Source organism: Montipora foliosa, chromosome 8, assembly GCF_036669935.1.
Source record: "Montipora foliosa isolate CH-2021 chromosome 8, ASM3666993v2, whole genome shotgun sequence".
Lineage (NCBI taxonomy): Eukaryota > Metazoa > Cnidaria > Anthozoa > Scleractinia > Acroporidae > Montipora > Montipora foliosa.
Window position 1 is genome coordinate 45,276,270 of NC_090876.1, and position 13,205 is coordinate 45,289,474.

The 13,205-nt window shown below is 40.1% G+C and overlaps 1 protein-coding gene across 1 annotated transcript in view; it reads left to right on the forward strand.

The window, feature by feature from the left end:
* LOC138013414 (dynein heavy chain domain-containing protein 1-like) overlaps nucleotides 1-13,205 on the forward strand; it is a 96,189-nt gene that overhangs the window by 16,141 nt on the left and 66,843 nt on the right. The window contains exons 9-16 of the mRNA XM_068860486.1: nucleotides 1-90; nucleotides 1,657-1,962; nucleotides 4,909-5,004; nucleotides 5,507-5,641; nucleotides 7,546-7,644; nucleotides 8,647-8,781; nucleotides 11,379-11,610; nucleotides 12,763-12,978. The exon at nucleotides 1-90 is cut by the window's left edge and continues 81 nt beyond it. Of these exons, the coding sequence (XP_068716587.1) occupies nucleotides 1-90; nucleotides 1,657-1,962; nucleotides 4,909-5,004; nucleotides 5,507-5,641; nucleotides 7,546-7,644; nucleotides 8,647-8,781; nucleotides 11,379-11,610; nucleotides 12,763-12,978 (1,309 nt within the window). The remainder of the gene's footprint in view (nucleotides 91-1,656; nucleotides 1,963-4,908; nucleotides 5,005-5,506; nucleotides 5,642-7,545; nucleotides 7,645-8,646; nucleotides 8,782-11,378; nucleotides 11,611-12,762; nucleotides 12,979-13,205) is intronic.

The following is a 13,205-nucleotide window of genomic DNA, read 5'->3' on the forward strand; positions in this document are numbered from 1 at the left end:
GATAGAGTGTTGCAATCGTGGACCAGTCAACTGGAAGAATTTTCTCAAGAGCTTCCTTTCTTGCTTCAGCTATCAAGTGATGCCCTAAAGGTGACAGTCTTTTTGGTATCTCGCGGGAGCCTGCAACTCCACACGAGGTCTATGTAACGGCATCACGCTCTTTTTAAACGAGTTCTTAAATACGATTTGGCTCTCCCGAGTGACCATTCTCAATCCCATTGGTGATAGTAGGGAGCTTGAGCACGGGCGTTTTTGAGACGCGGACGGCAACCGGAAGAGAACATTTCGTGTGCCAGGCCAATGGCGTCTCCCAGATTTATATACTAACCATTTCTAATGGAGAAAAGATACTTAGCAATGTAAACGTGGTTGAGTGACGGCAAGTTAAAAGGGAAAACAACGCACTTCCGGTTGCCGTCCGCGTCTCAATAAACGCGCGTGCTTAAGCTCCCTAGTTTCTCATGCAAGACGTGATTAGCTGGAAAGGTCTTGTTTCGCATTCGCAGGAAAATAAATCCAAAAATTACTCGGTCTGTAAAAACGCCGTTCCACAAATACAAAGAAGTTGTACGCCCCTACCTTAGTTAGTCATGGGCTTCTGTATATCTTGTCATTTCAGGGTACCGTCTTTGTTTTATGGATCAGTTCAGATTTTAAAATGTCACTTATCATGTAGATGAATCACTTCGGGAATAATAGTTTAACCTAAAACTCAGCTGGTTTTCATTAGCGACATAGTATGGATCCGCGCGAAGTTCTAAGCGAAGTCGTGAAAGCTGTTCCTGAGGCCCGTTTTAAACGTCTCATTTTACATGTACCGAATCTAATGCAAATGAGCGAAAACAATAGATTTTTCTCATTTGCATTAGATTCGGCACATGTAAAATGCGACGTTTAAAACGGGCCTGACACAACAATCAATCGACGTAAACTGATTTTGCGACTGGAAAAGCTATCTTAACTTTTAAAGAGAGTTTTCCAAGACGCACAAAGGCAGGAAATTCATGTAGACACATATACCTTTGTGCGTCAGTCGTTGTACAATAATATACCTGGAAAAGTGTGAACAAACGTTTGACAAAGTGATGAGTGTCACCAAAATTCACCAATAGGGCATTTCCGAGTTCATGTCTGCCTCCACTTCAAAGCGCGTCTAAGTGCGAAGTTTTTGTTCCTAAAATTAGCTTTCATTCAGATATAAAGGAGAACTTATATCATCACAATAACTTCGCACTTAGACTCGATTTGAAGAGGAGGCAGACATGGACTCCGAAATGACCTACTGGATGTAGCATTTCTTGTAAGGCCTAGCTTCATATCTCAGGAAAATCCTGGTCGTGACGGGATGTTACCGTTTGTCGATCGTCCCAGATTTTGCCAGGAGGTTGGGGAAACTGGATGAAAGTTGTTTAGAGCATTTATGGACGGTTTAAAAGCTTTGGCCAATGTCGACATCTGGAATGTGTCGGGAAAATAGGAACATTATTAATTCATCTATTTTCTCGAAATATATGTAACCATAAAATGCCCGTGGGTGATGACTGGGGTTAGTAAAATTTGGGATGCTCACGGTCAAGGTAATGGTGAGATCGGTGGAAAAGCTAGACTTGATGCGCAAAAAAGCAGTTTCTCAGTGTTTTTGTTTGAAATCTGTAGCTTCGCCACTGGAGGGCATTGTTCATAGGTATGGGACAAGACTATGACCCGTCCTGGAACTTCACTGTAGCCGATCTTCTTTCGTCCAACCTTGGCCGCTACAAGGATTTAATCACAACCATTTGCGCTGGAGCGGCTGCTGAATATGCCTTGGAACAACAGCTCAATAGACTGATTCGGGCCTGGCAGGAAAAGGACTTCAAACTCGCCAAGCACATTCCTCTTTTGCGACCAAGAATTGAGAGTGAGCGGAAAAAAAGCGCAAAAGAAAAGAGGAAAAACGTTCGTCCTGGTCACACTGCTGAGGTAAGTGCAGCTAAATAGAGCGGTTTTTCAAATGAGTGTCGTAAAACCAAAACCAAAGTAATTACTTTGGTCAATCAAAAAGGACGGAGACAATCCAATAAACCAATCAAAATTCGAGGTAATTTTACACGTAGCCGACACAAAGCGCGGGAAAATGTGCACGCGCGAGCCACGATTGGTTTTGGTTTCACTTCTGATTTGTTGAAAAAGTGGCGCGAGACCTTTGAACCAATCACTGAGTGAAGTAATACAAAACCAAAGCAATTCGCTAATTACTTTCGACACTCAATTGAAAAGCGCTCTAATAGGGATTTTAAACGACGACGACGGCTATGGCAACAACAACGCTACAAAACAATAACATCATTGATTAAAAGAGGAAAAATATTTTTTACCACAATTGCTTGTAATCTGGCAATCTGATTGGCTGCTTTGCGTTGTCGATAATAGTCTAGACAACGCTGCTCGCGTCAACTTTCTCTTGTTGTAATAACGAATCAGAAATGCTCATTTTGAGAAATAAACCAATCAGAGTGCGAGTAAGTTATAAACAAATCGTTGATTGCGTCATGCTCTTGGTCGCTCTGAAATAAACATTTTCTTTGACTTTGAATATTGCGGTGAAAAACAAATCGAATGTGGTGCAGCGTTGTCTGCACTCTTATCGACAACGATATTCGTCAACACAGTGGTAAAAATGTGTTGTGGACTGACTCGACTGGGCCTCCTGAGGCCACAACATTTTGACCACTGTGATGACGAATATCGTTGTTCGATAATAGTGCAGACAACGCTCCAGCACATCAGATTTCTTAATGTGCTGCACGTGCAGAACGCATTTTAGCGCGGTCAACATTAGATTCCATCCACTTGGACCACCTTGTTCGAGGGAGACTGGAGTCGATGTTGAGTTGTAACTCGTGACAGGAGATTTTCCGGGTATGACCCCACCATACATTGAATACTAACCGATACATTTTGTGTTTTGAGATTAAGTAACGTTTTAGGACTATGTAGGCCTAATTAAACCTAAGATTAGCTTTTCAGAATACAAGCGGGACATTACGAAACTTACTAAAAGCCCGGTGTGCGACACTTGTAGACTGCAGACTGCCAAAACATTGCGCTGATAAACAGTATTTAAGTTTAAGCACCCATTTCAAATAGCACTGTAAAACAATAATTAAGTCTAAGCACCCATTTTAAAACGTTTAGCTTTAATTCAATAACTGTGACAACCTCAGTCTCTCTCGAACAAGGTGGTGCCGGTGGATGAAATCTAATGTTGACTTTTTCGCGCATATTTACAACTTACTTAACAAAACTTGAACAGGACTCGGAACTCATGACTGTGCGATTACACTGCACACTGTTGACTACTACTAGGCTTCCGTTCATAGGCTTGGATTCTCTTTAGTTTCCTTTGCAACTGCTTACATCGTTTTGTTGCCTAACATATAGATTTAGTCAAGCCTAAAAGCGGAGCTCCCAGGTTATTTATTCTTGCAATAAGTTAACCTGGCTCAAGCCCGCAATCCATTCAAAACCCAGTACCGGGTCAGCGGTCAACTTAAAAATCTGGCCTCCTTTAAACTTGAGCCCGCGATATGGTCACGTGATATTGGTCAGCGGATACCTTGTTTTGACAGGTGTCAATTGACCATAACGTGGATGTCCAATATCAAAGATGAACGCTGTAAACTAGCTGGAGTATCGCTGCCTTGATGAGCTCTAAACTTGAGCCCGCGTTATGGTTACGTGATTTTTAAGGTTCTTCGTTTTTCTTGCTAAGGACGCTTTCCATTTGACAGAACTGACCGGCCAGACCAGGCATTTGGAAGGACTAATTCTATAACGCCTTCAAAGTAACACGTTTTGAGGATGATATATGCTCCTCCAGGAGAATTCGAAGGATTATCTCGCAAGTGTTCCTTCAAATTGTTGTATTTCCTTTGCAAACTGACGGGTTTGGCCGGCCAGTCCAGACTAAAAGGAAAGCGCCCTTAGTTCCGATGATCTTTCGTTTACAAACTATTTTCAGAACTGTAGTAGTTCAATATATGTCTATCCTTTACTCTCTTTCATGATTTAACTTGTTATGGGATATTAAACGAAGTCGCAATTGCCCAAATTATTGGTTGAGCAATGTCGTTATCTCGTCGTGTTGAATGATAGGGCTTTGAGGGTTTCCGTTAGTGGCTGGAGGCCGGACGTTTTGTCCGGTGGTTTCCCATTCCATGTCCGGTTCTTTTTTTACTTTCTTTTTAATTAACAAATTGATGTCAGTTTTTCATGCGTCTATCCTGTTATTGATCATGAATTTCGACATAACACTGTCAAAGTAGCTGTGGTTAGGGTTTATGTTATGACGAAATTCATTGTCAATAACAGGACAGACGCATGAAAAACTGACATCATATTGTTTTTTACAATAACAAAAAGGCAGAGGGATCAAAGTTAAGTCAAAACACGAGAAGAACGCGAAACAAAAATGCGAGAAACTTCAATCTGACGCAAGCAATATCGCGTCATTATCGCATATATTATAAATTCATGTGTCTGTCCGCTTATTGACAATAAAAATTAGACAATGAGCGCGCGAGAATTTTGCAGTCATTGTAGAATTTGAATGAACTCCAGCCTTGCCTGGGAAACTGATTCTTCGGTTCCAGAAACACTGGAAAAAGCGTTTCTGAGTGTTCTATTTAAAAAATTTTCTTGGGAGACATGTCCCCAGAGACCCGCAAGGTCGCAAGGCGCCTTGTGGCGCCAAAAATGACACGTCCGGTGCTTTCAGAAATATGTCCGCTACTTTACAAAACTGTTGAAAACCCTTGGCTTTAACTTAACACAACCCTGTACCAACTTAATAAATTTATTGAGATTTCCATTGATATAACTCTGACGGGAGGATAACTAATTTACTAAAAATTCATTTGTTTGAAGCACAAGACAACTGTGAAAGTAAAGCCGAAGACTCCTGCTTCTATGCCAGACATGTTTATTCTTATTGGAATTGGTGAATTGAAGTGCATTATCGAGGTATAGTGAAATATTTGTTGTTAGTCAATGAGTTCGTTGGCCGAGCCTTTTTTCATCATTCTCTACTTTTCTTCATGAAAGGAATTTATGTCAATCAATCAATCAATCAATCAATTAGTCAGTCAGCCAGTCAGTCATTCAGTCAATAGGAAGCTTAAAGGCGGCCAAATACGAGATACAAAAACCCTCAACTTGCCGTGCAACATTGTTTCATTGCAAGTTTTGATCGATGTTTCGCGTTTTTCACATTGCGTGATCAACTTGACCCGCAACAGAAACATTTGTTGCGGGTTGAAGAAATGCAGCCCGCTGATTGGTTGATTTGCTAGTACACAAGTACATTTGATGCTCGCCCGCCGGATTTCGATATTGATTGAAGTTTAAGCAGTTTGCTACTTATGTCCAACAATACATTAATTGTCAGGATAGTTGTAAGTGTTACCTTATATTGCAGCTGAAAAAATTGCCTAAAAATCATATCCTTTCTTCGTTCATTATTTAGGACAACCTAGTTACATTACACACCATGCTGACCTCTCCTCACGTAGCAGACTTGAAGCCACAGGTAGAGACCTGGATAAGCTTCCTCCAGGAAATAGAGAACATCACAGACATATGGGCGGATTGTCAGAAAAAGGTATCAGTAAAATCATGAGGCATTACTATGTGACACAATAACTTGTTAGTGTTGGCCTTACTGTGGGGCTGCAGTTTCATTATGAAATAGTTTTGCTTAGAAGGTCCTCTTGGGTGGTACATGCCACCGCTTCTAAATTAGATAGCTCGTGTAAAGATTGCAAGTTGTTGGTATAGCATCAAACTGCTGGAACCAGACGCTCAGGGTCTTGAATATCTGTGAAGAAGTTAAGCCTTTATACTGACATCTCCAAATGGTTCCAGTTTTCAAGTGTTCTCAGATACGAACCTTATACCGGGCGAAAAAGATCAGTTACTTGATCTCATACATAGATTAATCGCGCTTAGTACATTTCAGTTCACGTTTAATCGTTTTAAACTCAAGTTTAACTTAAACTAAGTTAAGCCTAAACTTAGGAAAGGTTTAAGTTTGAACTAAACATTCGTCAAGGCTTGGTTCCCACTAGCGACATAACGATCAAAATCATAAGAAGCGTTGTGTCGCTTATGTCAGAGTGTGAACACCTGAAAACATAATCATAATATTGACATAATCGTAATCATAAGAACATGATGGACCATTTTCTTATGATTATGATCATCTCTGTGGTTATGATTTATGTCGCTCTGGGTTGTAGTGGGAGCGACAAAATCCTTATCGTAACAATGAAAAGCGGTCTATTGTGGTCCAGCCAATGAAAATCTAGTTCCAGTACGTTCGCGTCACAGTGTTTTCAAGATGGCGTGCTTGGAATTTAGACTGGCGACGGCAAGGATCTCATGGATATACACACCAACCATAACTCTAAAAAAATAACCATTCTATTTCAGTTTCTAGACCTAAATATTGCTATAGCAATAAGATAAACGAAAGTTTACACCTAATCACTGAAATAGGCACTTAGACTTAATCTGTAAAATTAGAGTTTAACCTAGTGGACTCGTGGTGGGTATATCCACGAGATCTTTCTCCTGGCGACTGCGGTCGGAAAGTTACCCATATTATGCAACTGGTCGATGAAAGAGTTTAAAGACAGAAACAAAATAAAAGAATGCTTGGGATCAAGTGGCTCAACAAGATGACGATCCGTTGTCGAAGAAATCCCCGATTTGATGTTGTTAATGACAGCGGGCCTATCATAATTGGGATCAATACGTATGTTGGTACGGCAGCCATTTTTAAAGCCGGGTACACAAAATAAACAAGTGTAAAGCTGCTGTATGACAAGACTTGATTTCATTTATGTTCTCACTAGATCATAAGCAGCTTATGTTTATGATTGTGATCATGATAATCTTAGCCCCCGTAAACATGAAACTCTTCCTGTAATAGTCCGTTCTGGCCTTTTGTATCGCAATATCATCCTGTGATGTTCTGAGGTTGTATACAGAGACTCCCAGTTTCGCTGAGAAAATGTCTTTTAAATAAGGCGGTGTCATTCTGTTGACTATTTTCAACATCATAAGGACTTTTTGTGTTTTTCTTCTCTCCTTAAGGTTAGACCAGCCAGGTTTATTTAACATTTCCTCTTTCTCTGCATAGTTTTAAACCGTGCAAAAATATCCCTGCATCAATAAGCATCGGCGATAGGAAATCCGAGTATTTGGAGATGCGCAGAACGTATGCGTAATAACAATAGTAGGCACCGTCGTTAATTTCAGTGTGATTTTTTTTTTTGTTTCGCGGAGTACGAAAAAGGCGTGCCGCACGTGCTTTCTGGCGTTGTTATCGCCGTAGCCGTTGTCGTTTCTTTAACTCCCTAATACTATTGGTGTCAGAGTGGAAGCCAAAATTAGCATAGAAACCCATTGCCCTCACTACAAGGTCACGTGACCATAAAGTCTTCGCATGTGTGAGATGATTTGATTGGTTCTGAATTATTGGTTGTTGCGTCAACATTTTAGTGGCTGTACCTCAGTAACGTATTTATGGAACCAGAAATAAGGAAGACCATGGCGGACAACAACAATTCAAGGTTCCAAGAAGTCGATGAAAGATACAGAGTTAGTATTGAAGCACTTTTTTGTAATAATTAGTTGATTTAATCAACAAATTTGACAAATTATAAATGTTCATGAACGAAACACAAAATCACTTTGCGATCATTCCATCTCTTTTGCGCGGGACTGGACTAGGAAAGACGTTTTTGCATGGATTGTGTAGGATTCCAAGTAAATGAACTCCGATTTTTGAGAAGCGTCATATGCTTGAAGTAACCTCTTACCATTCGCCTCCTCGTTATCGTCTCTTTTGTCTAGAAATACAAGCGATATACTGCTTAAACTGTCTTGGGCACGTTGTGACCTTTAACAAAGTTAAGGCCCGCGCAAACGGCTTCAGCATTTGCTTCAACATCCGTTCGATTTTGTTGAACAGCGATGTTGAAACCGTTTGTCCCTTGTTCCCTTTCAACCGTGTTAAAACATGTTGAATTTGAAGTTGAATCGATGTTGAATGAGTTTAAAAGCGTTTAAACTTTTCTTTTGTCATCAGAATGTTGAATGAAGTTGAAGCCGTTATCTCCCCTCCTTCATCATTGTTTGGTATGCGCCTGCGCACTAATTGGCCTTTCAATGACGTATTCATGTCCGTATCCATAGTGACGACCGCGGGTTTAGCCTGGGACTAAATACCAGGCCTCTCGTGGACCTTTGTTGAATCAAATGTTTGCCACTCAAGCAGTCAACACCGTTCAACAAAATCGAACGAATGTTGACAGAGGCAAATGTTGAAACCCTTTGTCGGGGCATTTTAGCATGTGTCTCATGTCTTTGACTTCAAATAGTGAACAAATGGGTTTGCTTGGTGCTGTTGTCAACAAAATCTAGGGAGACGAATGGAGGGGCTCTGGTTCAAGATTGTCTGCTCTCTTCTGTATAGAAGAGGCTTTGCGTTCAACAGGCCGAAGTAAACTTTAACTACCTCTAAAACCGACTTAAAACTGTAGCAGGCAACCTGACATTTTCATTTAATGATGACCTTCTAATTTTTGCCGTCTTTCTTAGGAATTTGTTCAAGTGATCCTCAAGGACCCAAAAGTGCTGTCTGCGGTATCTCTGAAGAAAAGAGGCGAGAAAGGTTGGCGTGAACTGCAAGGGGAAGCTCTGAGAGATCATCTATTGGAGCTCAATAGAAAAGAGGTACTTGCCATATCATTGTGTTTAGTGTGGTTTTCACTTCACTTTTCGCCTCGGTTTCAAAACGAACCCCTGTAGAAAATTAAACGGTTGTTGTGGTGATTATTTTTTCGCAAGGAAGACGTTGTGTTCAGAACGGTCTTGAAAAAAGAAGTTAAGGTGGCTCAAACCAATTTCAACACTTTCAAGAGACCTTGTTATTAGAAGGATTGACACTACAACACTTTATCACGTAACAGCAATTTCATGGTACCATATAAAACGTCACTTGCAGGAGCAAGGGTGGCACAGTTGGTTAGTGCGCGGCCTTGGTGTAAGAGGTCCCGAGTTCAATCCCCGGATCTCACATCCTTGTTTCGATCTCACATCCTTGTTTCGACTTCTTTCCTTTCAGTGTAGCCTAAGTAGCTTTAAATACCCTTAAAACGGAGCACTGATGGAAAGAGGGGGATAAAATGAGCGCAACGTCGGCTTCCTGGGAGAGTACTCTCTAGAGAGTAAATGAACTTCCGACGTCAAATAAGGTGTACCTTTACCTTTACCTTATTGCTGAACAAGATGCAGTCATTTTTGTGACGTAACAAGTTACCATGGCAACAGGGAAGTCTTGCAAAAACACCCTATATTTTGGCTTATTTGCTCATATCTGAAAAACGAACTCGGTGACCCCAACTTTTTATTGGACAAAAGTGATCAACAGGCCAAGATGAAACTCTCAGCAAAGTTCAAAAAAATTCTGTGGAGCGGATTCAGAACTACCTTAATTTTTCAATTATTTAAGGTGGCAATGAATCCGCTCCACAGAAATGTTTTTAACGTTGCACAAAGTTTCATCTTGGCATGCTGATTACATTTGCAGGGCTTTCTTGTTGCCACGGTAAATTTTTACGTCACAAAAATGACCGAATCTTTTTCAGCAATAGCTGGTGTTTTGATATGGTACCATAAAATTTCTGTTAAGTGATAAAGTGTTGTAGTGTCAATCCTTCTAAAAAGAACGTTTCTTTCAAGAGTTGAAATTGGTTTGAACCACCTTAAACGGAACAGGAAATGGTCCATTTTTCTGATCAATCATGATGGATGCGCACAATCAAATTAAGGTTTGCTGTGTTGAGTGCGGCAACGTTGACGAGATGAATGCCGACCGGCTAGCTCAGGACTATTATGTGGAAGGTCGCGGGCTCAAACAGCGAGCTAACCAACATTCAGAGTCTTTCAACGACTGAGTAGAAATAATTGCGTTAGTGAGCGCAATCTGCAAATGGTTAGAATTTCAATTCTTCCCTCTTTGATAAGTACTGCAACCGCAGGCCTCTTCTTACAACGCTTGCTCACAAGTTCTTGTTAGGACATTAAAGAACTCACACTATATAATTGAAAGAGTACGTCAAGTATTTGTATTGTTCAGTGTCGTATTTGTTTTTGTAAAGGGCATTCTGCCAACTAGACCTTCCTTATCACTTTGATCGACTAATAGGTAGTGTGACAGCGTGAATGATTTGTTGAGATCCAGGGGCTGGTTTCTCAAAGGCCCCGAAAACTTCTCAGGCTCCAGCTTGCCATCCCCTCGTTTTGATAAGTTGGTATTTTAACATGTTTTCAAGAAAACAAGATTTAAAATAATTGTGGAGTTTCTCGAAAGTCCCGAAAACTTTTTGGGCCTCAAAATATCTAAATGCGAAACTTCCAACCGCTTGTTTTGACAATCTTGTCTTTTAAAACGTTTTCAAGATAACAAAAAGCAAAATGATTGTGGAGTTTGATGACTTAAAAGTCTACCTATGTCACTGTTTAATTGTAATATACAAATAATTTAAAATAAAGCTATAATCCAAGCAAACTTTCAATGAATGGTTTATTATTCCTTTATGGTCACATCGTTTGGCAATTTTCTATTTTTCTATTTTGCATGGTTATTGGTGAGATTTTATGAGAAGCGCTCTTAAAGTGGTACTACGACCAAAAAAAAAATTGTTTTTCCTTTGGATTTCAAAACTATGTTAACTAAACTCTAACTCACCCAAGTTTTAAGTTCTGATTTTATAAAGACACCTGTTTATTTTAGCTGGAATTTTCTTATTTATTGGTCCGCCATTACTAACTTCAAAATCTTGAGAGAGCTGGGTCGAGGAGAAAATGACGTCAAACACTCACTACTTTAAGAATGCAATGCGTGTGTACGCGGCCTAATTAATATGCGGCACGGGAGTTTCGGGCTTTCAGACCTTTCAACCCGTGTTTTGCATTTATAATAAATTGCGTTTAAACGCTGAAATTTTAAGCTAGTAAATGACGTCATTTTCTCTAGATCCAACCCTCTGAGGTCCAATCGGCCAGCTTTGAACGTGAGTAATGGCGGACCATGAAATCCAAAACTTACACTTAAAATAAACAGCCTTTGGATAAAACTCAAAGCTCAAAATTTTGCCAGTTAGCTGTTAAGCGAACACGCTTTCAAATTCAGAAGAAAAAAAGGAAATGATTTTTTGATCATAGTACCACTTTAAATGTCCTTTTTGTTCGGGTCATTGACTGAGACTACTAGGCTTGGTTATGTTGTAATGCTTAATCAAATCCTCGCTTTCTTTTTATGCTTCCAGGAAGAATTGATTAGATTGGTCAAAGATTACATCGAGGACGCTCGCGTTGCATTTCCTCGACTGTTCTTCTTGAGTGATAATGACCTCCTTAGTTTGTTAGCTTGGTCTCGCAACCCAAAAGACCTGCTCTCATTTGTGAGAAAGTGCTTTCCCGGTGTCAAGAATCTCCAATTTGCTTTGCCCAAAGATGGTAACTTGAAACTGACGTCATCATTGGACACAGCGCTAAATGGTAATTAACACGCTCAAAGTGCTACTACGATGAAAACAAAATCGGTTCTCGTTTTTCTTCACTTTTCGAGACAACTTGCGTTGAATGCTTGGAAGAAGAGGAATGGGGGAGACTATTTATTTTAACTCCATCTACCTTTTTTCATTCAAGGGTCTTTCTCCTCGATCCAGCTCTCTGAGGACTTATCTGTCAGAACGACACCAAATAATGGTGGACCGCTTTAATCACTTGAATGAAAAAAAAAAATGCCGTCAAAATAAATAATTTTTCTCTTTAAATGACTTAAGAATAAAAATCAGCGATTAAAAAAAAAAAGCTTTTGCGATGTTTCGAAGACTCTGTGCCTAAAAAACTGCGCTAGTGAAATATATTCACATAAGAGGAAGTGTGAAAATATTTCAAAAAATACGGTTGAAGCTAAAAGTATAAAAAGAGAGACAGTATTGTCGTACTAAAAATTGAATCTAAAACTAAAAGAGCAAAATAGTCCGTTCTCATGTAAAAAGTCTTGCACGGACAGAATCTGAATGTGTATTAAGTGTAGGTTGCAATCTCCTAATGAACAGCATCTCGTAGATTAGGAAGTCGATCTTTGTGCGGCATTGGTAAAATGATCTTGTAAATTGCAATCACGTAGCTTATGTTCTTCTTTCAAGTGTTTTCCAAAGGCAGAGTATTTATGTTTAGCGATGCGTTAAAAGGGATGTCGGGATGTATATCCAACGTAATCTGTATCACACAGATCACGTGACAATTTGTAGCCAACGCAGTACTGATTAAAGAGGGGAGGTTTAGGCTTCACCACTTTGATTTCATCACAAATTTTTCTGCTTGTAAACTATGGGCGCAGATCCGCTCCGATTTTTTTGCTCAGGTCACTAAGATTTGAACATAAATACTATGCTATTTCCGGGAAACACTTGTAAGAAGAACATAAGCTACGTGATTGCAATTGCAAGCATATGCACAAGCGCTGGGATCAAAAGTTCCCTTTTCCATGTTCTTGCTTCTTAAGAATCATTATGTTGTTTGTGTAAAGTAGCAAGTGGACAAACAAAACAAACGTGAATCATTAGCGCCTCCCAAGAATTGAGTATGTGAGTTACTTAATAGCGTCAAATGGCGTTCTAATATGTCGATTTTTCCCTGTAGCTCATCTGCTGCAAGTCACTGCTCTGGAAGGATCACTAGGAGAGGTTGTTCCGCTTTTATCAGTCATTCCTGCTTCCCCGCGTCCACACGGCTGGCTTGCTACACTGGAACACAATATGAGGAATACATTGGTACGGAGTCTCGCCGAATGCGTGAAAAGAAGGCTTGAGAACAAAGATGGCGCCGCAAAATTGTTGGAGTTGTTAACCACCTTAGGTGAGTATTCAAAGATAACTATCCTGCTCACTTTTGCCGCTTTGTTGAAAAGTAATGGATTTTTTTAGTTTTTTAGAAACAGGTTGTGTGGAGGCTCGGTGATTCATGGTTGTTAGCGGGCCAGACTCTTGAACTAACTCTTTAATCTTTTGTTTCTATGGACAAGAAACTTCCCAGTTCTCAGTCATTATGACAATCCTTTGCTCTCTCTGTGGGTAACCTGAAGA